Below are 23,795 nucleotides of genomic sequence, written 5' to 3' on the forward strand. Positions count from 1 at the left end.
TTTTCCCCCCACAAAGTTCTCCTTTGGAACAATATGTATATAACCGTTAGAAATAAGTCTCTTTTATTTCATAGATGGTTTAATAATAACTTTAACTGCATTCTATCAGTCTTTGATGATTTTGGTAATATTCTATCTTATGAGCAATTTTTGAATCTTCATAACTTTCCTGTTCCACCAAAGGAATATAATACCTTGATAAAAGCTATACCAGCAGGCTTAATCCAATTAGTTAAAAATCACCTTTGCTTCAATAAAGGTAACATTGTGTATCCGTCTTTACGCTTGGGTGGTATTGAATTGTTAGATCGAAAATGTAACAACAGACATATTCGTAAAATTTTTCAAATGAATAGAAAGATTACCCCTAGGGGTAAATTCTACTGGGGTTCCCTTGTAACAAACGTAAATTGGAAGAAGGGCTGGCTTTTGCCTTGTAAATTTTGTGTGTCCAACAAAGTTAAAGAAATTCATTATAAGATCCTTCATAAGATCTACCCTGTTAACTCTTCTATTGCTAAATATTCTGATATTGATAATACTTGCTCCTTCTGTGGTTTTGTTGAGGAAACAACTGCCCATTTATTTTGTGAATGTAATGTAACCAATAGATTTTGGAATAAATTAAGTTCTTTTGTTTTTAGCCCTACAAATACGACCCACACCTTCACTCTCAAAGAGGTTATTTTTTATTATGAAAATCCAAAGTTGCTTTCCCTTGAGTATGTTGTTAACTTTTTTATTTTGTATGCAAAATTCTTCATCCATAAGCAAAAATGGCTTAAATCTCCTTTGAGCTTTCCTCTCTTTCTTGCTGATTTTGACTCTTTAATTTCGTCCCTTAGACTTATAAATAACAAGAAAAGTGAACAATTTTTGATGTATTTTGATGATTTATTCAAAGACATGACTTGGCCTTAAAATTATGCTTTTCTTTTTTTTTTATGTATTACATAATTTGATGTATGCATACCCATGATGCTTATTTTCTGTTAGGTACTATTGTTTGTTTGTTTGTACACCTTGCCTTACTTCCCTGTGTTGGTATTTTTGTATAAGTTCTGCAATAAAAAAAAAAAAAAAAAGAACTCTTTTATCGAAAAGAGCCAAAAATAGATAATGAGATATACACAGAAAACAGACAGAACAGACGTAGAGAGCATAATTAACGTAACACATGACGTAGTGCGGGTTTACATTAAACAACATCAAGGCTTCGCGTCAGTTTCGCAAACAAATGGAAAGTGCCTATCTATCATAGACAGTAAAATAAGTTCAAATGACAACTATTTGATTTATTAGTTGAAATTGCGTCATCAAACTGCCCTTATGACACCATTTTATAACATAATAAAGCATTGGAGCTGGGACATTTGGAAAGTAATTCATTATGAATGATCTGTGAAGGCATTTGAAGAGAGATTTCGCTGATGCTAGATGTTGTTTGTTATTCACCAGCTCTGACTGTAATAATCCTGATGCCATTGGCCAGATCAAGCCCGTCCTCCATGCCGCTCCCCCTCTCTCTGTTGCTCCCGCGACAAAAACAACGACTGGACATGACAGCTGCACGGTGACACGGTTAAATAAGACCCGTGCTGACCCATACAAGTATTAATATAGCAAATTAGACCCAATAATGGGTTTTGTTTCACGTTTGTTCTGTATGAACGGCGGCAGCCTCTTGAAAACACGAGGTCTGCCTACACTTGCTCAGTCCTGAGCGGCTTCCGGCTAAGCTAGCTCGCGATCTCCAGCTCGGGTTTTGTTTCTTGGCATTAACTTAAAGTATATTTTGTTGGTGTTCTTGCCGTCACGTGTTTAAAACATGTCTCATACGGGTGGAGCAGCGGTAGACGCGACTGAAAGCAGCGGTTGTTCGATGAAGCTGCGCTCCTCCGCCAGCGTCGGCCTCCGGAGCGGCTCGTGCTCCGGCGAGAGGCTCGAGCAGCTCCGCGCGGTGAAATCAACGCTGCTTGAGCGGCTGGGACCGCACGAGCGCACGCTCACCTATCTGCAGTCTGTATTGTTGTGGGAGAGACCCTTTCACAGCGTCCTATTGTACATGGCCGCCAACGTCATGTTCTGGTGAGTGGATGAGCTTTATCTCCATGGATTTAAGTTATCTCTACTTGGGCTCTGTTTACAACCCGGACCCGGTGCTTTCATTTGAAACGTTTACATTATTCATGAACATTTTGAGGATCTTGTATAAGCCTTTCTCTTTTATCTGGATGCATACGTGTCTTACTTGTTCCAGACGTTTCCCCCTTTATTTAAGATAAGTAACAGATGGTCAGGCTGAGTGTCATTCTCTTTCTTGGTGCCTATATTTAGACAGTGGCTGTAGTGGTGCTACTGTAAACACAATGCTGTGTGTGCGTGCAACATTGTGTACATTTGTGATTCACAGAACCTTGCATTGGGTGCCATGTTTGATGCCTTTACTAATGCATGTTGAGCAAAGACATATTTGCACTGTTTATATATATATATATATATATATATATATATATATATATACACACATTAAAAAGTAGTACTGTGTCCTATATGTTGCCTGTTGTATAGCTTATTGTCTTCTACCTCCCACTGTCAATTATTATTGCAGATAGTAGATAACCACACACACACACACACACACACATATATATATATATATATATATATATATATATATATATATGTGTGTGTGTGTGTGTGTGTGTTCCCAAACTGATTGGTTGGGCCTGGTCTTACAGTGGTGTGATCTTGTTGGTCAATGGGATTTTGCCAAGTAAGACTTTCCTGTATCAACATCTTTTGTTGATTCTGGAACAACATTCCTGTCCAAAAATTTAGTATTAACACTTCCCCTAAACTTAACTCTACCCTAAAATCAGAAGGAAATGATAAGTGAATAACCCTAATATAGAACCATCTAACCCTGGTTGTAATCCTAAACTTATCCTAGACTGTAAACTTGTCCATAATCTGATTGGTTGATTGTAATGTTGTTCCACCAGGATCAACAAAGATGATGATCTAGGAACATGTTGTTCTTTGTGAAATCACTGTTACATAGTCGCCTAACATAGTAAGCCATGTGCTGTGTGTACACACTATGACATCTGTGCTTTTAAAATCAATAACAATTCAAAATGAACCTTATGCTATTTACTTTCTTAATAACTATCCTTGTCTTATTATTAGTGATTCATCTGTGCATTTTATTACAGGCAAAAGTTTGTCTTTGTACTGTAGTCTGCGTGTAATAACACGCTTTTCCTCTTAAATTACTATTGCCCTTTTTCGAATTATAATAATTATATTATAATAATTTTTTTTTTTTTTTTTTTTTTTTTTTTTAGAATTTTTTGGCAAATGTTTTTTTTTTTTTTTATTGAACACAAAGCACAGGGGATACATCAAGTAGAAAAATAGATAACATTAAAAAAAAAAAAAAAAAAAACATTATGCACAAAGACGACGTAAGCAAGGCAGTACAAAAGGGACCGTTCAATAAACAAAAAAACAAACAAAAAAAGATCATGAAACAAGCACATCAATACAGGAGGTGATTTACAAAGAAACCATAATTTTTTTAAGCAACAAAGTAGTTTTAGCAGCTTTCTTATTAGCTGATAAACAAAGAGAGTCGTAAAATAATTTAAAATCAACACAAAAAAGTTGAAAGTTGGGCTTAGATTCAGTTACTTTACATTTATGAAGATGAAATTCACCGCATAAAGTAAGCAGCTTTAATCTGTCATCCATCTCCTTTGACCCTGAGTCCCAAGTCAAAAACAACACATTAATAACCTCAAAAGTAAAGAGTTTGTAATAAGCAGAAAAAATAAGCCAGGCTACTCTTTTCCAAAACTCCTTTACATAATCACATTCAAAAAACAAATGTGGTATTGTTTCAAGGTAAGAATTACAGAATGTGCAGTGTGAAGAGACGTCCAACTTAAATTTAGAAAGAAGAGAGTTACAGGGATAGTAATTTTGTAAAATTTTAAAGTGAAGCTCCTTCCACTTGTTAGGTAACAGAAACCTATTAATGCCAGTCCATGTATTAATGGTAGAAAGAGAAGGATAATTTAATTTCCATTTGAAAAAGGCTTTGGGATGACAGCTGATCTTCCTAATAAGAAATCTTCTAATCCAAAAATTGTTACATTTGCCATTGGAAATCTTATATTATAATAATAATGTTAAACAATAGCCAAATAGCTGTTTTAGCATTTGTTATGCTAACATCCCCATTCTTATATTGAACTCCAGTTTTCACAGATCCAGATCTGGATGATATTGACATAGTGACAGTAAAGAAGTAAAATGGGCTGTGAACGATATTTCGTGTTGACTAAATACTATAAAGAACGCCCAATAAATCTGAAAAGCTTTAGTTGAAATGCTTCAGGAAGGAAAGCTGTGCAGGAAAGACACAATTGTTATAGGTTGGATGTCCCTCTCTTTTTCTTCACTGTTCAGGCATGCAGTCTTCATTCACTTAGTGCAGTCACCCTCTCCATCAGAGGAATATTCCCCCTGATCTTATTATCTCCTTTTATTTGCCTCAGTGAGCAGCAGAGGAATGCTGCTTGTGGTATTTCTTTTCCCATAGAGGCATTTATTTATCTTGGAGAATTGTAATCTGAATGCTCTGCCTGATTATTATCTGGCTGGGGGTAAATGGTGTACTATGTATTTTTTTATGATGGAAGACAGTAGTTTTTCTTTCATTCACTAAATGATAAAATCTGCCTTGTTTCTCTTTTAATATTAGGCCTTGCCGCCTTGGTTAGATCTTTCCATTTACAAATCATATTCCACATAGTCCAGTCCATTCAGAAATAAAGGATTGCCACTATCTCAGAACATTTCAACTGCCCTTGGTTGTAATGCTTTTGACAGGTCATGTGGTGTTGTTGTTTTATCTAGTCATCAAACAGCATTAACTGTCTTATTCACACTGAGAGATCAGTAGGGTTTAGCCTGGTCTCAGGGCTTGCTCACCTTTTGGTCAAGTAATGTTGCACATACATAGCCGTAATTAGCAATGATGCTGTGAAACTGTCAGAAATCACAACTGCTCACGCAGCGGCAGCACATGCCGCCTCTGAGATTTGCACAGGAAAGACACTGGGGCCGGAAATACCTGTGGAACAAAGGTTTCCTCATACATTCAGGTTTTGGTATACAAGGGTTTGGTTAGAGAGTCCACAACAGAGGTAGTGTTTCAGAATAAAGTGTTTACTTTTTTGTAATTGTTTTCTTTCTCAGGTTTTTTGCTCTGAGCTCTTTGAGGTTGCTCTTTCTGCTGGCATCAGGTCTGGCCCTGGGAGTTTGTGTCGACACATGGAGGAATAAGATCTGGCCTAAGATCAGAGGTAAAATTGACCTTCCTCTCTTGCTTGTGTACAACTATTACCCAAGTATTTAAAACTTTGTTGTCTCATCTTTCTTCCATCTGTCTATCTTAATATTAATACTGGCTGTAATTAAAACCACTCTATTCCCTGTGCTGTGTCCCACTCAAGTTTCATTCTCTTAGAGAGTTATGAAACTAGTGCCATTTCCTAGCAGTGCATTTCCAGGAGGTGCACAGTATCGACCTGAATCAATATTTTGCATGCAGCCGAAAGCCAGTGGCTTATTAGCATTTGATCTACACTCTGGGACAACTTTAATAGAACTAAAACCAAATCCTAAAAAGAAATTGCTGATACACTCATCTTTTTAAAGGGAGTGAAAATATATTTAAGCATTAATGTTTAAGAACTAATAACTGAGTCTTCTAACAGTCACAAATGTGTCTGAAATTGTTTTTGATCTCTTGCAGTTAAAAGACAAGATGAGAGTGAGAATGAAAGGTAATGTCTGGTGTATTTGTTTACTCTTTGAGGTTTTTCTGTGGTGTTTCATACAAAATAGTTTAATTCTCTTTTCTGATTGGCTTACAGCTGGGGTCTGGTACAACCTGGGACTTTGAGTGTCCCTGAATTATGCCACCACCTGGCTGAGATTTGGGTTACAGGGTCTTCCTGTGCAACAGATATTGTGCAGTTTAAACGGCAAAATCCAGGGAAGGTGAGATTTGTTCCCAAACTAGCAACAGTGTTAAGTAGGGGTGTAGCGATACTCTAATGTCACGATTCAATACATATCACAATACTGAACTCACAATACAATATTATTGCAATAATCCAAGACATATGGTAAAAGGTTAACAAAAAATGTACTGTTTATTAAATTGCTAAATTTGGTATTATATTGGGTGTGGAAATGAGTAGGTTTGGACTTGGTGCTGGAAACCCAATGCACAGGACAACGGTGACACCAGATTAAAAATATTAGGATTCTGAAGCTGAAAATACAGAATTATTTTAGATGAATATGCTTGCACTCTGTCACTGGCTAGATATATTTAAAATAATGTAGGTCACTTTTTACTGGTAACATAAGACAGTGGCATTATCAGGACCATCAAATATTCTCCCATTGTATTATTATACATAATATTCAACATTATATATAGTAGTTTAATGTAGTACTGACACTAAAACTCTGTAAACTTGAGTTTTTGTCCTCAAACAGAAATTAATATATACTGTACACATTACAGATTGTCACTATCCACGATGTAAGATATAGATGCATGTTTGTATTGCAATATATTGTGACAGATCACTGTTAAAATGGTATAGACATTATCAAGTCTATAGTTTTGTGGAGCAGACAGTGGACGTGTGGTGCAGTTTGCAGCTTACTCTGGACAAGAACTGCCCACTTAGACAGGAAGAGACTTTTTGAGCATGGAAACATGTAAAGTGACCAACCACAATGTATTTTGTTTTTACATGCCATATAAAGCCTATAATTAGTATTATTGCTTTCACGACTAATGATAATTTATAATAAATTGTTAATACAAAGGCTTTTGTTTTGATTCAAAATGTTTATCAAATCCTAAAACTCCATTCTCTTGCAGTTTTGTATGCTGTTTTGTGGCCTGTTCACCTTAGTGGCCATGGTGGGGCGCTACATCCCTGGACTGGTGCTCTCATACGTGGCTTGTGAGTTGCAGAAATCCTTCAGGGTTTACTTATCTTCTCCAGTGCCTTAACAACTGCAAAATATTTACTTAAATATTTTCTCTCTCTGTCTCTCTCAGTGCTGGGTGTGTTGCTGTTTCCACTGGCTTTGTATTATCGGCTATGGCAGCGTGGATGTTTGAAGCTGGAGCCAGCCCTGCAGTGGCTGGACTTCAGCGCCAAAGGATACATGATGTTAAAGCCCATAGAAAACCCATGTAAGTACATGGCAGATCTAACTAGGTGTGGACTGATGGTCATGCTGAGAACAGTTCCTGCCTTTTTGGAGTTGTATTTAAGGACTGGATTGTTCTTGTGTCATATGGCCTGTGTACACCTCGTCACTTAATGCGTTTTTTACTGATTGGATAGCTATCGTTTTTGTGTAATGCCATTTATTTCATAAATGTGTCTCCGCAAAAAGGATATCCTATCTTCAATTTCATGCAAATATAGCAACGAAAGCAACAGATGTGAGATGCGATTTATTTATGAGCTGATTTCAAAGACAAAGACTGTGTACCTATGATAAAAATGTATAACTTCCAGATGTTTTTTAAGTGTGAAAACCTGCAAAATTAGCAGTGTGTCAAATACTTGTTCTCCCCACAGTATATCCGGTCAGAGAAAAAGCATCAAGTGACCAGGTGTAAACAAGCCCTTCCAAAATGTTGGAATTTTTCCAAATTTGCATGAACATTTTTGCAATCTGGGTAAAACTTCTAGATCTTGTGGATTTTGCTTGGGAAATGTCTGGCTGTTGGATGCGAGAACTAATCGAAGTGCTGTTTAGCTGATGCTCTTTTTCTACAAATCAATGCAAAAAACGTTCCTTTTTTTATGATATATATATTTTGTTGACATAAAGAATTTGTGATCTGTAGTTAACAGCATATTACAGCTTTCAGAAGTTTTGATAAACCCCTCTGTGGTTGCAGTTCTTCGAAAACCCATCAGGAGAGGGACCTCAGATGATGCTAGTGATAGCGAAGAGGAACTGGCTGCGTTCTGCCCAACGGTGAGGCCAGATACAGGGGTTATTTATTACATGTGGATTTAAAGCAGCTGCATGGTCATCATGAGGTTTGAATATCTATAGAGGTTCATGATAGTAAAAAGCAAGTTAGAAGATATTGTTTTTTTAATAAGCTCACACTTCTCTAATATTCTGCACCTGTAGTTTGACGAAGCATTGGTTGCTAAGGAACTGGCTCTGACTGACTCTGAGCACTCGGATGCAGAGATGTCGTACATGGATAACGGCACCTTTAACCTCTCCAGGGGTCAAACGCCCCTCACAGAGGGCTCGGAGGGTAAGTCACTGAGCTCTTCTGCTCTTTAACTCTCTTCTTATTCTCTCTATATGGGTCAATGACATATAAGAGTGTCTAGAATAAAGAAAGTTCTTAGAAATCTTAAATCTCTTTGTATTCATGATTGTTTTAAAAAAAAACATTTTACGATTAAAAAAAAGTTTTAGTTTAACAATTCTTGTGGTGCAACCATCAAGTAAAATGAACACATGTGAGTTTACACATCTAATCATAATCATTATTTTTGAAGTGTAAATATATTTGTACGTTTAATCTTTCTAGATCTTATATTAAAGTTATTGTATGTATAAATTCCATTTGTAATATAATACTGTTAAAATTTTAGGGACAGTTTAAAAAAAAATCTTTTATTTTTATTGAGCAAGGACACATTAAATTAATCAAAAGTGACAGTAAAGACATTTTAAAATGATATATATTAGGGCGGTCAAACAATTAATCGCATCCAAAATAAAAGTTTGTGTTTACATAATATATGTGGGTGCACTGTGTATAATTATTTTGTATATATATAAATACACACACATGCATGTATATTTAAGAAAAAAATATTATTTATGTATAAAATAATTATATATATATATATATATATATATATATATATATATATACAGTATATACATGTAAATATTTCTTAAATATATACAAGCATGTGTGTGTATTTATATATATATATATTTAAAATATTTATACACAGTGCACCCCACATATATTATGTAAACACAAACTTTTATTTTGGATGCGATTAATCGTTTGACAGCTCTATATATATATTAAGCAGCACAACTGTTTTCAATATAAGAAATGTTTCTTGAGCAGCAAATCAGCATTGAATGATTTCTGACGGGTCATGTGACTAGAGTAATGATATGACTAGAGTAATAATTCTGAAAATTCATTTTTGTATCACTGGAATAAATTTCATTTTAAAGTACATTCAAATAGAAAAGTTATTTTAAATTGTAATAATATTTCACAATATTACTGTTTTTACTGTATTTTTGATCAAATAAATGTCTCTTTGGTGAGCAGAAGAGATTTCTTTCAGAAACATTTAAATATCTTACCAACACCAAACTTTTACATGAGGTGTATATTTTCAAATTAATTAGTAAATGGGGATTTTTACAAAAAATTTGTGTTACGTCATTGACACGTGTATCATCTTTGTTTATTCACTGAATAGATTTAGACAGGCACAGTGATCCAGAGGAATCATTTGCCTGTGGGCTTCCAGACTTTCCCTCCATCAACCCAGATGCCACCCTTATGGAGGACGATGATGATGCCAGCTTCGGGCTGCCCAGTCTCAACTCGGCCGCGTTCTCCGGCCCTCGCGGCTCTACTACCTCTGCCCTGTTGGATCTGGACACCCAGATGGACTCTGATCAGGAAGACCTCGACCCCGAGATCTCCCTAGGCTCCCTAAATACTACCTCTGACCTTGCCAGTAACCTGGCAGGGGTCATCGCCAGCAACATGATCCAGGCAGCCATCGCAGGAGCCATGCAGCCCCGGCCACCGCAAGGTCCTCGGAGAGAGAGTGGCCCACGGCCAGGAGCAGCTCCGAGGGGATTCAGAAAGCAGTCGAGCTCAGAGCTGGACACAGACCTGGACTTTGATGGAGAGGACTTTGAGATGTTGGATCAGTCCGAGCTGAACCAGTTGGATCCTTTGGGAGGTGGGCAGGGAGGTCAGAACAGAAACCAGGGGTCGAGTTTCCTATCCAACTTACTGGGGAAGCCACAGTGAGCCCGTCTTACAGATGCTACCTCCGTCTGTTTGCTCCTCATGTCCTTGCACCTTGATCCTAGTAGAAGTTGTTTGCAGTGTCGCTTTGAATGTCTACTGAGATGCTTTCAATTTATCTGAGCGAGTGAGACAGACAGAGAAAGAGAGAGAGAGTTTGTTTGTTTTGCACTGTTAATGTAATATTAGATTCTCCTTCCAGGTTTCCTCCACTGGCTGCAGTTGATATCACTGTGAAGTAATCTAGTCTGAATCTTCTCCTTTTATGCTCCGTGAGCTTCCTTCCTTGTCCTCTCGTTTAAAAGACTCTTGGTAGGCTAAGCAATAGCACAACAATCAGAACCATTTAAAATGATCCGAAATTTCTTTAAGTTCTTATAAACCAGCAAACAGCATACAAGTCTTATAGATCTTTCACATGTTTCTTTTTCATACAGACTGAATTGTTGTTATCTTCAATAATAACACACATGGGACCAAATCAGACATTCCACCCCCAATGCTGAGTCAAGATGATTAATGTATGCAAAATATTAAGTTGCCTGTAAGGAAGATTGTGAAATCTACAGTCAATACGTCATTGAGCAGAGGACACTAAAGAAGTAGCAGTTACTTATTATCTCATGAGGTTATTAAAGGGGATAGTTCACCCAAAAATTAACCTTCATTTACTTTTTCTCATGTCATTCCAAACCTGTATGACTTACTTTCTTTTATGGGGAAAAAAAAAATGTTTATACAGGTGTGGAATGACATGAGAAAGTAAATGATGACAATTTTAATTTTTGGGTGGACTATCCCTTTAAGACTGAGACATGATTAATAAACAGCAGGCAGGTCATCTCACTTTGCCATGTATTTGCTCCTGAGTTTTTTTTCCACCCATTCATTTAAAAAATTTTTTACTTACTAACTGCACATTCTTTTCACCAGGTCTTGTCTGATGGTAAAGTTATTTCTTCATTTCTTGAAAACCAAGGAATAGGGTTAATAAATGACAGTAACTCTTATGAAGATAACTCCTAATGAAGATCTTTGTTGTAAAATTGGGGCAAATTTGCAGTATATTGTATTTAAAATTGCTGTTTTTCATCTGTTCATCTGTCAAAAAAGAAGAAAAAACAACAACTAACAGCCCAGCGATGCTGTCCATCTGGATAGCACGGCAGTGCATTGATTTTGTTTGTAATGACTCTACCTCAAACAAGACATAGGGCTGTAACTGCCACCTGTTTGTACACAGCCTCCTCTCTTCAAAAACACCTTTAACCGTTCGGACTTTATACAGGAACTTTTATACAGGTAGCAGCAGGAAAACTGTAGATGTCTGCACCCTCTCATCTGGTCTGGTCTGATATGAGATTTAACATTCAGTACATTACTGAAGCACAAGAGGATTTGAGAAATCACCTTTCTTACTTCCTTTCTTGTGTTATGATGGAGCTGGCGGAATTAAATGAGTTGAATTTGCTGTGTTTTTAGTAGATGCTGACCCTTTTCCCAAGCTCAGTTTCTGTTTTTGACCCAATGCTAATAAACTCGTCATTGCTGGCTTTGATCGTTGTGTACACTGGAAAGTAGGAAACACACTGGGAAACTGCTGTACCAATAAAAAGGCATAAAGTTACCAGGGATCAGTGAAGTGTTTTCTATTTTCCAACTGTACCATTTTTTTTTTCTCATTTTAATTTGAAGTAGTGGAGCGTTGAAGAAATGTGATGAATCAGCTTTTATCTTTCACTTTCTGCTATTCCATTTTGTTTATTACATTTAAAACAAGTCTTAATCCAGGTTAGAAGAGTTAGAAGAGTGCTGTTTATTGGAATGTTTCGTCTTTTGCAACTTTTCTCTTGTTTTTGCTTGGTTGTGAGCCCTAAGATTTTGAATTGCTGATATTTTTTGATTGCTGTGTTAAAAAAGGTTTGATTGTGAAAGTTGTGGGATACTTATTTTTTTTGAAAATGGTTGAAGTATAATGCAGATTTTCCCCTTTTTAACTTTTATGTTTATTCATCATTATAATTAATGATTTACTGTTTATATGGACACACTTTTCTGTTTAAAAACCTTTTTTTTTAATTGATTGATAAATTCTCCATATTTATTTTGAAAAAGCATCAATATATATATATATTTTATAAGTGTGTCAGTGTGAACACCATTTAGTGGGAAAAATCTCGGGACATTTTCCCCTGTCTCTTCACCTCTTTGTGGTCGATTTAAAGAAACGTCACCAGCAATTCAAATTGGACAATGAAGTGGTGTTTTATACATAAAACAAAATTATGCCCTGTGTCATCTATTGATGTTGTTTTGATGTTAGTGATTTAAAAATAAATCAGTTAGCAGTCTGCCATGTTGAGGAAAATGTAAAATACAGAATCAGTCATCTTTTCTTTCTTTGTGTGAGTGTTTTTACAGGAGTCTTTCTGTAGCTGGATTCTGCAATGTCAGTGATTTTTATTTCTGTACAGTAGTACTGCCCTCTTCTATTCTCTGTAATTGATTTTGATAACTTTTGATGTGCAAGACAATAAACAAGTGAATGAATATATTATAAATAACATTTATTGATGACTAACAGATATTTTTTGACTTACTGAGCTAATCAAAATTAGGATTCAAGTCTATAATTTGTCCTATTTGTTAATAATAAGGACTATTATTATAATAGGGAAACAAATTTTGATAACAAATGTTTTTTTTTTTTACATTATACAATATTACAGGATAATATACAACCAATCTGTGGTGAAAGGTAATACAATTAAAATATTATAATAATATTATATTTAAGTAGTAAAAAGCCCTGATTTTACAGCAAGTTATTTTTTTTTATTTTTTTTACAAATTATAATCAAATAACTTCTATTTGTTACAACTTTTTAATGTAAACCAATTTTAGTGTTGAAAATAATTTCTAAATATAAACAGCAAACTTAATTTGAAAAACTTGCATTATAGATCTAATGTTTTACCAATATGGTAATTTTTTGCACATATTTTGTCTTCTTGTTTAAGTTTCATAGGTAAGACATGTCTAAGGTTATGCAGGTAGGGTCCAAAGATGAGACAGCAAGTTTTAAAGTTGAGAGCAGAGAAATACAAACACACACACACACACACCGCATATTAATTATACTATATATATATATATATATATATATATATATACTTGCAAGTTGCAACAAGAAGTTGGTTGGTTTGGACACTCGTTAACACTAGCAACTGCACAGGAAAAAAAATCACCTCTTATTATTTACTTGGTTTATGATTTTTTGTTTATTTATCTTATTATGTATATTTATCTTTATACATAATATTGGGTGTGGCTTTCGGTTAAGGGGCGTGGTTTTCGCAACTGGTCCAGTAGTAAGTATTTTTTACAGTCTATGGTAGTACCGTCACACTGGTATTTTATACTTTATGCAGTTCCAAACAGATAGACTACAGACTACAATTATTAGCCATCATCATCATCATTGACCATAGGTTCCAAACGGCAACATTATGGCACGCAACTGACGCAAGTGCCCTCCAACTCAGTTTCAAAACCCCCACTTCAAGGCCTCTGCCCATAATCGAGAACATGGAGCGAGGACAGAACAAATGACGTCTTTCGAGATGACGTACGTGGTATTGTGACAAATGCAGTCCAGGAAATATGGAAAGTGTAGAACATGTATTGTTGAAGTGTGAGGCGTATACGAGAGAAAGATTTAAATTATTACAAGAATTAAGAGAAATAGAAATTGAAGATTTGTCTATCAAAGCATTATTAGGGAATGGCCCAAAGCAATTTAAGATATATGAATTATTATTTCATTTTTTAAAGGATACTCATTTAATTAACAGGATCCACACTCCAATTCAGTAGGTGGCGGGAATGCACCATTAAAGTTTGGTTTGCCAAGTGCCATTAAACCTGAAAGAAGAAGAAGAAGAAGAAGAAGAAGAAGAAGAAGACGTACGTGGCGTCATCATCGGTAGACCCACAATTCAACTCGGCGCGCGAAAGCTGACTGAACTGAAGTAAACAACATAAGAGTGCTGCAGATCGATCGTCGACTGTCTAGTCTGAAGCTGAATTAACAATGAGCAAAAAAGACAGTTCAGGTACGCGATGTTTCTTTAACTTACACGAGTGAACGTGTTATGCCTTATTTGGTTGTAATTGTATTACGTTAATGATATAGGACTAACGTTCCGCTGCTAGAAAATAATCATCTATAATTTAATACATTCGAGGATTTGCATTCTTCTCTCTCTGACACACACACAGGTGTCGCACAGATCCTCGCTTACCTCAATGAGAAAAACAGACCCTATAGTGCTCAGGATGTTTTTACCAACCTACAGAAGCAGTGTGGTCTGGGTAAAACGGTAAAAAGCAAAACATTTCAGATCAAACACTTTTGTCCAGTTTTGTTTTGATGACATCTGTCCAGCAGTTTGTGATACCTCAGGAGCTCTTTGTGATATTCACTGTATTTGTTAAATGTGGTCATTTGTGCAGTTGTTTAATTGAGTGTACTGTATGATCACTTTTTTTTTTCTTCTTTTTTTTAACAGTCAGACATACATACAAACAAACCAACATAGTGCAGTATTGAGCAATCTTGTAAATCCATAATTCCAGCAGTGGCAAGAGTGATTTAAGTGTTTGATCTAAGTGTGTAAGTGAGTGTGTATGAGCGTGGGTATGTGTATGCGTGTGTACACAAAGTAACCATTTATTATTTATTACCATTGTCATTACCATCACTCCCCACTACCACCATACTGCCCATATTGTTTTTGTAGATTTTTATTTCCATCCTTCCTCCTATGTAACAATTGCCATTGTCAATCCTGTACAAAATATAATAATATAATATAATAATATAATATAATATAAGACAACCTTCCCCCACATCTCATCAATCCCTATCTTTTCCTATTTTTCTGTTTTTTTTTTTTGTGTTTTTTTTTTTGTGTGTGTGTTATGTGCAATGTCTAAAGTGCATTAAAAGAGGGAGTACAGTGCGAGAATGTCTCAAATTGGGCCAGAGATGCTGTCCCGTTGAGACTACTTCTTGCCTGCCTTGGTGTTTGCGATGTTTTTCCAAATATTTATTCTTTTTTTTTTTTTTCTCCCTTTTCTATGTTGTGGTGCATTAAAAACCCATGAAGAGATAAGGGGGAAGTTATTGTATTAGTGATGACAATGATGCTTAATTCTAGTTCTACATTCTAATTCTACAGCATTGACAATGGCAATATTGATGATAATAATAATAATAATAGTAATAATAATAATAATAATAATAATAATAATAATAAATGACAATGATGATGGCAGTGGTGATCACAACGGTGAGAGCAAAAGACAGCAACAACAGTAATTACAACAATGAAACAACAAAAAAATAAAATAAAAGTGAAAATAGTAATCATAACAGTGACAGTAAAGATAGCAATAACAATGATGACAAAAACAAGTTCGAACAACTAAAATGCACAAATATTCGTGGGTTGGTTATAGTCTGAGTTAAGAACAGAGAAGGGATTCATAGCTGTAAGAGGTCAGAAAGTGTTGGACGGTAGAGGTCAGTTTCAGATGTGTAATTATGAAGGGGAGATGCGAGTTCCATTGCAATGAAGTCTGTAATAAGATTTTTCCAAATGTTAATGTGTAATTTATTTCTGGTTTTCCAGTTCATGAGGATAGTTTTCTTGGCGATGGTTAGCGCTATGAGGAGTATTTTAGAGTTTATAGTTTTATCAGTGATTATTGTGAGGTCCCCCAGCAAGCAAAGGGAAGGCGACAATGGGATGTGGCAGCCAACTATAGTGGATAGTGATTGTGTGACCTCTTCCCAAAAGTGTTTGATTGGAGTGCAGTGCCAGGTTGCATGGATGTATGTATCTGTAGAATTTTGATTGCAATGTGTGCAAACTTCTGATGTGAAACCCATTTTAGCTAATCTATTGCCTGTGTAATGTGTTCTGTGGAGTATTTTGTATTGTATTAACTGAAGATTCGCATTTTTGGACATGAGATAAACGTTTTTACAGATTTGGGTCCAGAAGTTGGCATCAGTGGCTATTGAAAGATCATTTTCCCATTTTATTGTTGGTAAGTATATAGTCTGAAGTTGATTTGAGATAATTTTGTATATTTTAGAGAGCAGTTTTTTTGGAGCGGTAATGTTGACCATGTCTGATATTGCCGGTGGAAGTTCTAAATTTGTATCTCTGATGTTTATTTTTGCCAGGACAGAAGATTTGATTTGTAGGTATTTTAAAAATTCGTTGTTACCGATGCCATACTCCTGAGCCAGTTGTGGAAATGGTTTAAATGTGTTGGATTTGAAAATATGCTTAATGTGGGTGATACCCCTTTCCGCCCATGTGTGAAAATTCAATGTTTTTTTATTGCTTATAAAATCACGGTTGTTCCATAGTGGAGTGAGGTTAGATGGAGCTAATGTAGAGTTTGTGATTTGGTGAAATTTCCACCAGGCTGTCAGAGTGGCGGCTATAGTCACTGCATTAAAACATGTGTGTTGTTTAATTGATTTGGTGAGGAACGGTATGTCAGCTATATTTAATTCTTTGCATAGTGATTGTTCTATATCTAGCCATATAATATCAGATTGGGTGGGGTGAATCCATTTGTATATGTATTGCAGTTGGTTAGCCATTGAGTAATATTGGAAATTTGGTGCTTCTAGTCCTCCTTGAACCTTACTCTTTTGTAGTGTAGTGAGTTTTATCCTTGGCGTTTTATTTTTCCAGTAGAAGTGAGTTATAATGGAGTCTAGTGATTTAAACCAGGTGAGTGTGGGGTGGGTTGGAATCATTGAGAATAGGTAGTTAATTTTTGGTAGAATCATCATTTTTTTGCTGCTATCCTGCCGATTATGGAGATTGGGAGGTTGAGCCACCTGAGCAAATCATCTTCTATTTTTTTTAGTAGTGGTGTGAAGTTGAGTGTTACCAACTCTGACAGTCTGGAGGAAATCTTAATGCCTAAGTAAGTGATGTGATCCTGACAAATAGGTATTGGTGATTGATGGGGTGCCACATCCCATTTGGTTTTATGTAAAGAGGATGGAGGATTTATTCCAGTTTATTGCATAATCGGATATTTTTGAGAAGGACTGGATTGTTTTGATTATTTCTTGAGTAGATGTTAGGGGTTCTTGTATATATAGTAGGATATCATCTGCATAGAGTGAGATTTTATGTATTTGTTGTGGTGTTTCAATACCTTTGATTGCTGGGTTTTGACGGATAGCTGCTGCTAAAGGTTCAATAAAAATGGTAAATAGGGATGGAGAGAGTGGACATCCCTGCCTCGTCCCCCTATGCAGTGCGAAGCTTTGTGATGTTAGTCCATTCGTTGTGACTGTGGCCGATGGTGATGTGTATAAAATCTTGATCCAGTTAATAAATGACTCTCCAAAGCCGAATTTTTGTAACGTGGTGAATAAAAATTTCCAGTTGACCCTGTCAAAAGCTTTTTCGGCGTCTAATGTGGCAATGAGAGTATCTTTCTGTTGTGTTGATGAGTAATGCATTAAATTGTATAATCTGCGGGTGTTATTAGATGCATGTCTACCTTTTATGAAGCCAGTCTGATCAGGATGGATTATATATGGTATAATTTGTTCAATTCTATGGGCTAATGCTTTGCTAATAATTTTTATGTCGACATTTATGAGTGAGATAGGACGATAGTTAGATGTGAAGGTGTGGTCTTTGTTAGGTTTAGGAATGAGTGATATAAGTGCTGTATTCATGTGGGAAGGGAACTTTGCATTGTGTTTTATTTCTGTTATTGTTCTGCTAAATAGTGGGTGTAAGGTTGACCAAAAATGTTCGTAAAACTCAGCAGGGAAGCCATCTGGACCTGGTGCTTTATTATTTTGCATGCTTTTCAGTGCAGAGTGAAGTTCTTTTTCTGTGATTGGTAATTCTAGTGTGTTTATTTGTTCCATGTTGAGTTTTGGTAGAATGATGTTATCGAGGAATTGGGTTATGTCTTCTTGGTTCGGATCAAGATCGGATGAGTATAATTTAGTATAGTAATCTTGAAATGTCCTGTTTATCTCAACTGGTGAATTGGTTAGCTTCCCTGCCGAGTTTCTGATGGAGGTTATAGCTGTTTTTTCTTTATTTCTTTTAATTTGACTGGCTAAATATTTTCCGGATTTATTGCTATGGTGAAAAGTTTCTTGACGGAGCCTGTGAATCAGAAATTGGTTTCTTTTGTTTATTATTTCATTGAGCAAAAATTTGTTTTCTCTAATTTCTTTATAGGTGCTTTCTGATTGATTATTTGCGTGTAAAATTTCTAATTCTTTTATTCTTTCTTCCAGTTGTGTTTCTTTTTCTCTGTCCTTTTTCTTTTTATGTACTGAATATGATATAATTTTCCCCCGTAAAACTACTTTCCATGTTTCCCAGAGCAGTGATGCTGACTAGGGTTGTAACGGTATACCGGTATGGCGGTTTATCGCGATATTGACATGTATGATTATCATATCGTGCACTTTTGCTTATCCGCGGTTAAAAAAAAAAAAAAAAAAAAAAAAACAGAATTAAACCTGCACTGCCGCATGCAACTTCTTTCAGCTTGACTGCTTACTCCATATCCGTACAGCGCTGAAAATGTCCGAGACAGAGGCTGCGAATCTCTATCTCCCGCCGAAAAAATAAATAAAATCTGCAGTATGGGAATATTTTGTAACTTATATCCGAAAAACGATCGTGGTGTTGTCCTTGAAGATGGATATCCAGTTTGCAAGGTGGACGAAGAGTGGCTGCAAAAGGAGTAAACACGTCGAACATGTTCTCCCATATTCAGGAACACCATCCCTCCGTGAAGATAAAGGTTATTCATAACTTTTATAACTTAAGGCCATATTATTTCTGTCATGCTGAGGGAATCCCGGTCTGTCAAAAAGACGCACACATGCGTCTTTTTGCGTTACAAAACAGATGCCACGTAAAATGTGCGATTTAAAAAGATAGATGGATGAATAAAGCAAAATATAGCTATGCAGTAGCCTAAATCAAATCGCGATTTGCGTGTCTGTGAATATACAACGCAAAAAGACTGGTGTGCAAGCCCCTTCTATATTCAGCGCGTCTCTGTATGAATGAGCAGCAGCGCCGTTTCGTCTAGTTAGTAGATCTAGTACACACTCAAGTACGCATGACGCTCATGGTTTTTAAAGCTGTCTCAGCCACTACGAAGACGTGAACACATGAACATATCTAGACAGAGAACACTTAATGTGCACTTTATAATTATTTTTTTAAAGAATAATCATCAAATACACTGACTGAAACTCATAGGTGTTCAGTACAACCTGGAAAAAAAAAGTTTGGTTTAGCCTATGACTAAAATATATTACTATTGTGTATAGTTTTTTTGTCCATGTTTTAATTTATTAAACTTCTCTTGTGTAGACAAACTAAAGTTGTTACATTTTATCTGATTGCATTCTCAAAAATACATTTTGTATTCAATCACAGAATCCAGACCAGTTATTTCAGACAACCCAGAATTTCTGAGGAAATAAATATACATTTCATAAAGACTATTGAAAAAAACTTTGTTACAATAAACCATGTTCAACCAAAAACAATATCTGTTTTTATTCATTGAAGGGCCATTGTAGCTGATGATGATTATAATAATGATAGTTTAATATCGTATACTGTGAAACCGTGAAACCGTGATATTTTCTGAGACGATTATCATACCGTGAAAATCTCATACCGTTGCAACCCTAATGCTGACGACTTTGGAGAGTTACCGGAGAGTGGTCACTGATAGTGATCGGATGTATTTTGGTTTCTAAAATATTTGGTATGATTGAATTACTGGCTACGAAAGAAATCAATGCGGGAGTAGGTTTGGTGAACGTTAGAATAAAAGGTGTATTCTCTGGCGAGTGGGTGTTGTAGCCTCCAACCATCGCAAAGACCAAAATCACTCATGAACTGCTTTATTGTTTTGGAGGATTGCGAAGATTTACCTGTATGTTTTGACCTGTCAAATGATGGATTGATTACAGTATTATAGTCTCCCCCTATAATTATTGGACCGTTGGAAATGTTTGAAAGAGAGGAGAAGAAATTTGCAAAGAAGGAGGAATCATCAGAGTTTGGTCCATAGATGTTGCCAATTGTGATTGGATTATTATTGATTGAAATGTTAATAATGATAAAACGGCCTTCAGGATCGGAAATGGTTGTATGGTGGTTAAACTGTATTTTTTTGTTTATTAAGATGCATACTCCTCTTTGTTTTGAATTATAGTGGGAGGAAAAACAGTGGTTGAAATGTGTAGTTTTTAAGCTATTTTGTGTATATTGTGAGAGGTGTGTTTCCTGTATTAGACATATATCTGCTTGTGTATTTTGTAGGTAATTTAAAACTTTATTTTTTTTTGTTAGTGAACCAACTCCACGAATATTCCAAGTTATGAACTTCAAATGCATGAACCTATGTACATTTCATAGTTACCTTGTGTGAGTATAAATCTGTGTGTGTGGATGTGAATGCGGTTGAGTGTGTGTGTGTATATAAATCTATAACAACAAATGACAAATAAAAATGTATGAGAAATGTATGAATGTATGTACTGTATGATCACTATTGGTCACTCACTATTTTGTTTTCACTGCATTTACACAGGCTGTGGTCAAAGCCATGGATCAGCTTGCCCATGAGGGAAAGATTAAAGAGAAAGTCTATGGAAAGCAGAAGATCTACTTTGCGGACCAGGTCGGTGTGATACCGTTTTATAAGAGAACCAGTGTTTGTGAATCAGCCTGACAGATGTCCCTTCTGTTCCTTCAGTCTCAGTTTGGAGATGTGAGTGATGCTGAACTTAAGAAGATGGACAGTCGTATTGCGGAGATCAGCACTGAAGTACAGACCATCTCACAGAGCTGCAGGCAGCTTGATACAGGTGTGCACTTAAATTGTGCTGCTGGGAAAAGACGAATGGGTTGAACTTGTGCACAGATTGTCAGTGTTTGATTAGAAAGTTCACAATTTTGCCCACAGAGCTTAAGGAGTTGAACAGCTCATTAACCACAGCAGAGATGAAGGCACAGTTCCAGGAGCTACAGGCAGAGTGTTCTGGGTACAGAGAGAGGCTGGATAAAATCAAGTCAGCTACAAACCATGTGACCCCCGAGGAGAGGGAGAAGGTTCGAATTCACTGTGCTATTTACTGTCTGCTGATCCTTTGGCATTTGCTTGTCAAATGCACAATGCAGGATCTAGTCAGGGATAGGGCTGCACGATTAATCACAATTAACATGAATTTGTGCTTAAACCGATTTGGTTTATTGCGATTATGAATTGCAAAGGCTGCGATTTATTTGATTTACGACTCTATGATGATGATACATTTTATTTTTAGCAACATGCTTTTTTTTTTTAAAGAAATAACTATCATTCAAAAATTTGGGATCAAGAAGTAATATTTTTAAAATAAATTAAGTTTTTTATTCAGCAAGGACTCAATAAGTTGATCAGTTGATATTGTATAAAGACATTATAATGTGACAAAAGATTCCTATTTTAAATAATCAAAAATCTATTGAACTTCATATTCATCAAACAACCTGAAATATTTGGAGTTGATTAGTTTATGTATGTGTACTGTAGATAAATAAACAATTTTTTAACCTTGATAATAAATGTTTCTTGAGCTTTGCCAGTACATGAATAAATTACATTTTAAAATACATTATAATAGTCCCTTTAAATTGTAATATTTCACAATATTACTGTTTTAATGCATTTTTGATCAAATAAATGCAACATTGTTAAGCATAAGATGATTCTTTCAAAAACATAAATCATTCAATCCCCAAACCTTTGAATGGTAGTGTAGTATATTTTAAAGTTTACTTTACAATAAAAAAAACCTAACATTTCTGTAATATTGTAATTCCATAACAGCTCCAAATTCTTAGATGCACTTTTGCAGAAAAACTGTGGCATGTGGTGGAAAACATTCTCAAATGCTATGTTCACAAATGTGTCGGTCCAAATCTGATTATTAGTGTATCCGATTGGAATCTGATCTAAATGATTGACTGTCCACGTTTTGTTTCGCAACCGATTTTTATGTCGATATATGAATGTAACTCGAAACGGATTTGTAAAAATCTATTTCATGTCTATTTGCCGTTGACACTTGCTAAATCTGATCGGGTTTCAATCGGATAAGCACAAAAATCGGATTTGGACTGACAGTCTGAACGTAGCCAAAGTCTGTTTCGACATCTTTCACCTTAGTGACATTTGAATTAGCTGATTCTACAACAATTTTCAATACATGACAGAAAACCAAATGTTAACATTAGCCAGCCTTATACATGATTAATGAACTCAAAATGTAGTGCCGAATCATTGCAAATGACTGTTCCATACACCGACCTGAATCTCTCCCACATTTGCCCCAAGCCAACTTTATTATTGAGGATTGCCCATTAAATACTTTTTTGCAAGTAATTCAAAAAGACCAAACTAGTGCCTTCTAGCATATCTGAAATATGTTTAATTAATTAGTTGAAGTTTATTAAAATGTTGCTGTCTTGAGGCAGTCAACAATATATTATGCTTATGTTGCTGACAAATGTATTTCTTGGCCTCCAGGTTTCCAAGGAGCGAGAGACTTATGTGAAAGAGTGGAGGAAGAGAAAGAGAATGGTAATGATCCATAAAAACATCTATTTACAAGTTTAAATTCTACCCAGGAGACAAAATGCCAGCTAATGTTTAATGATACCACTGTAAGGCGTGCCAACAGTTCAGTGATTAACCATTAAGATCAGTTGGATTAAGTGTTGGTCAAATGTATTTATGCAAATCAAATGAGAAGCATTTCAAAAGTATTGTTAGCACTGCATTGTGAAAAAGTCAATTACTTCATATGAAAGGTTTCTTTAGGTGTGGTGGAAAAAGTTGAATTTTTGATGATCTGCTATGAGTTTTTTTTTTTTGTTCTAACAGTTGTGGGGTTTTACCACTTACTTACTTGCGATTAAAAAAAAAAATGTACGAATGGAAACTGCACACTGGTATCAACTGAACAGTCCTAGCAAACAATACTTGATAGTGCTATATAACCTCCTACACTATACAGACATTTAGCTTGAAAGGTTCTTGTGCCCTGAAATGAAACTCCTAGCACAGCTTTTGAGAATTTTTTTTGTCCTTTTACCTTCCAGGTTTCTGATATGGTTGGAGCTATTTTGGAGGGGTATCCAAAAAGCAAGAAACAGTTTCTGGTGAGTCATTACTGGCAAATGAGAAATATTGGAACTTTCTCAACATGTAATTTTTTTATTTTTTTTTATCATTGTTAATGTTGCCTATCTGAGTCGTCCCTTTTCATCTTGTGTATGTGTTTGAAATCAGGAGGAGGCTGGGATTGAAACAGACGAGGACCATAAAGTGACAATGCCCAACATCTGATGGAGGACTCGCTGTTTAAATTCAGATGCTGTTGCTGGGACGCCAGACTTTTGGAAAGGTTGGAAAGTAACAGAGAATTCTGTGACGGCAAGATAACTGTTTTGTTAAAAAGCAATTCTATTTTTTAAAAGTTAT

The 23,795-nt window shown here is 35.7% G+C and overlaps 2 protein-coding genes across 2 annotated transcripts; both read left to right on the forward strand.

Annotated features, from left to right (window-relative positions):
- Nucleotides 1-1,684: 1,684 nt before the first annotated feature.
- Nucleotides 1,685-10,224, forward strand: retreg3 (reticulophagy regulator family member 3). The gene is made up of 9 exons (XM_039687031.2): nt 1,685-2,088; nt 5,269-5,375; nt 5,828-5,858; nt 5,949-6,075; nt 6,977-7,061; nt 7,160-7,297; nt 8,018-8,097; nt 8,260-8,392; nt 9,600-10,224. The coding sequence occupies exons 1-9, from the start codon at nt 1,829-1,831 to the stop codon at nt 10,163-10,165; spliced, it is 1,527 nt and encodes a 508-aa protein (XP_039542965.1). The 5' UTR covers nt 1,685-1,828; the 3' UTR covers nt 10,166-10,224.
- Nucleotides 10,225-14,118: 3,894 nt separating this feature from the next.
- Nucleotides 14,119-23,756, forward strand: psmc3ip (PSMC3 interacting protein). The gene is made up of 8 exons (XM_039686318.2): nt 14,119-14,278; nt 14,445-14,545; nt 20,859-20,948; nt 21,024-21,135; nt 21,234-21,379; nt 22,839-22,892; nt 23,414-23,473; nt 23,604-23,756. The coding sequence occupies exons 1-8, from the start codon at nt 14,257-14,259 to the stop codon at nt 23,658-23,660; spliced, it is 642 nt and encodes a 213-aa protein (XP_039542252.2). The 5' UTR covers nt 14,119-14,256; the 3' UTR covers nt 23,661-23,756.
- Nucleotides 23,757-23,795: the final 39 nt, after the last annotated feature.

Source organism: Pimephales promelas, chromosome 3 (assembly GCF_988280905.1).
Source record: "Pimephales promelas chromosome 3, fPimPro1.hap1.1, whole genome shotgun sequence".
NCBI classification, from domain to species: Eukaryota; Metazoa; Chordata; class Actinopteri; order Cypriniformes; family Leuciscidae; genus Pimephales; species Pimephales promelas.

Bases quoted from the DNA above. Each gene is read 5' to 3' on its own strand.
- retreg3 (XM_039687031.2), top strand. From the start codon at position 1,829: ATGTCTCATACGGGTGGAGCAGCGGTAGACGCGACTGAAAGCAGCGGT. The intron at 5,376-5,827 runs GTAAAATTGACC...GATCTCTTGCAG, and splicing joins GATCTGGCCTAAGATCAGAG to TTAAAAGACAAGATGAGAGT. The intron at 7,298-8,017 runs GTAAGTACATGG...CTGTGGTTGCAG, and splicing joins AAAGCCCATAGAAAACCCAT to TTCTTCGAAAACCCATCAGG.
- psmc3ip (XM_039686318.2), top strand. From the start codon at position 14,257: ATGAGCAAAAAAGACAGTTCAG. The intron at 14,546-20,858 runs GTAAAAAGCAAA...GCATTTACACAG, and splicing joins AGTGTGGTCTGGGTAAAACG to GCTGTGGTCAAAGCCATGGA. The intron at 22,893-23,413 runs GTAATGATCCAT...TTTACCTTCCAG, and splicing joins GGAGGAAGAGAAAGAGAATG to GTTTCTGATATGGTTGGAGC.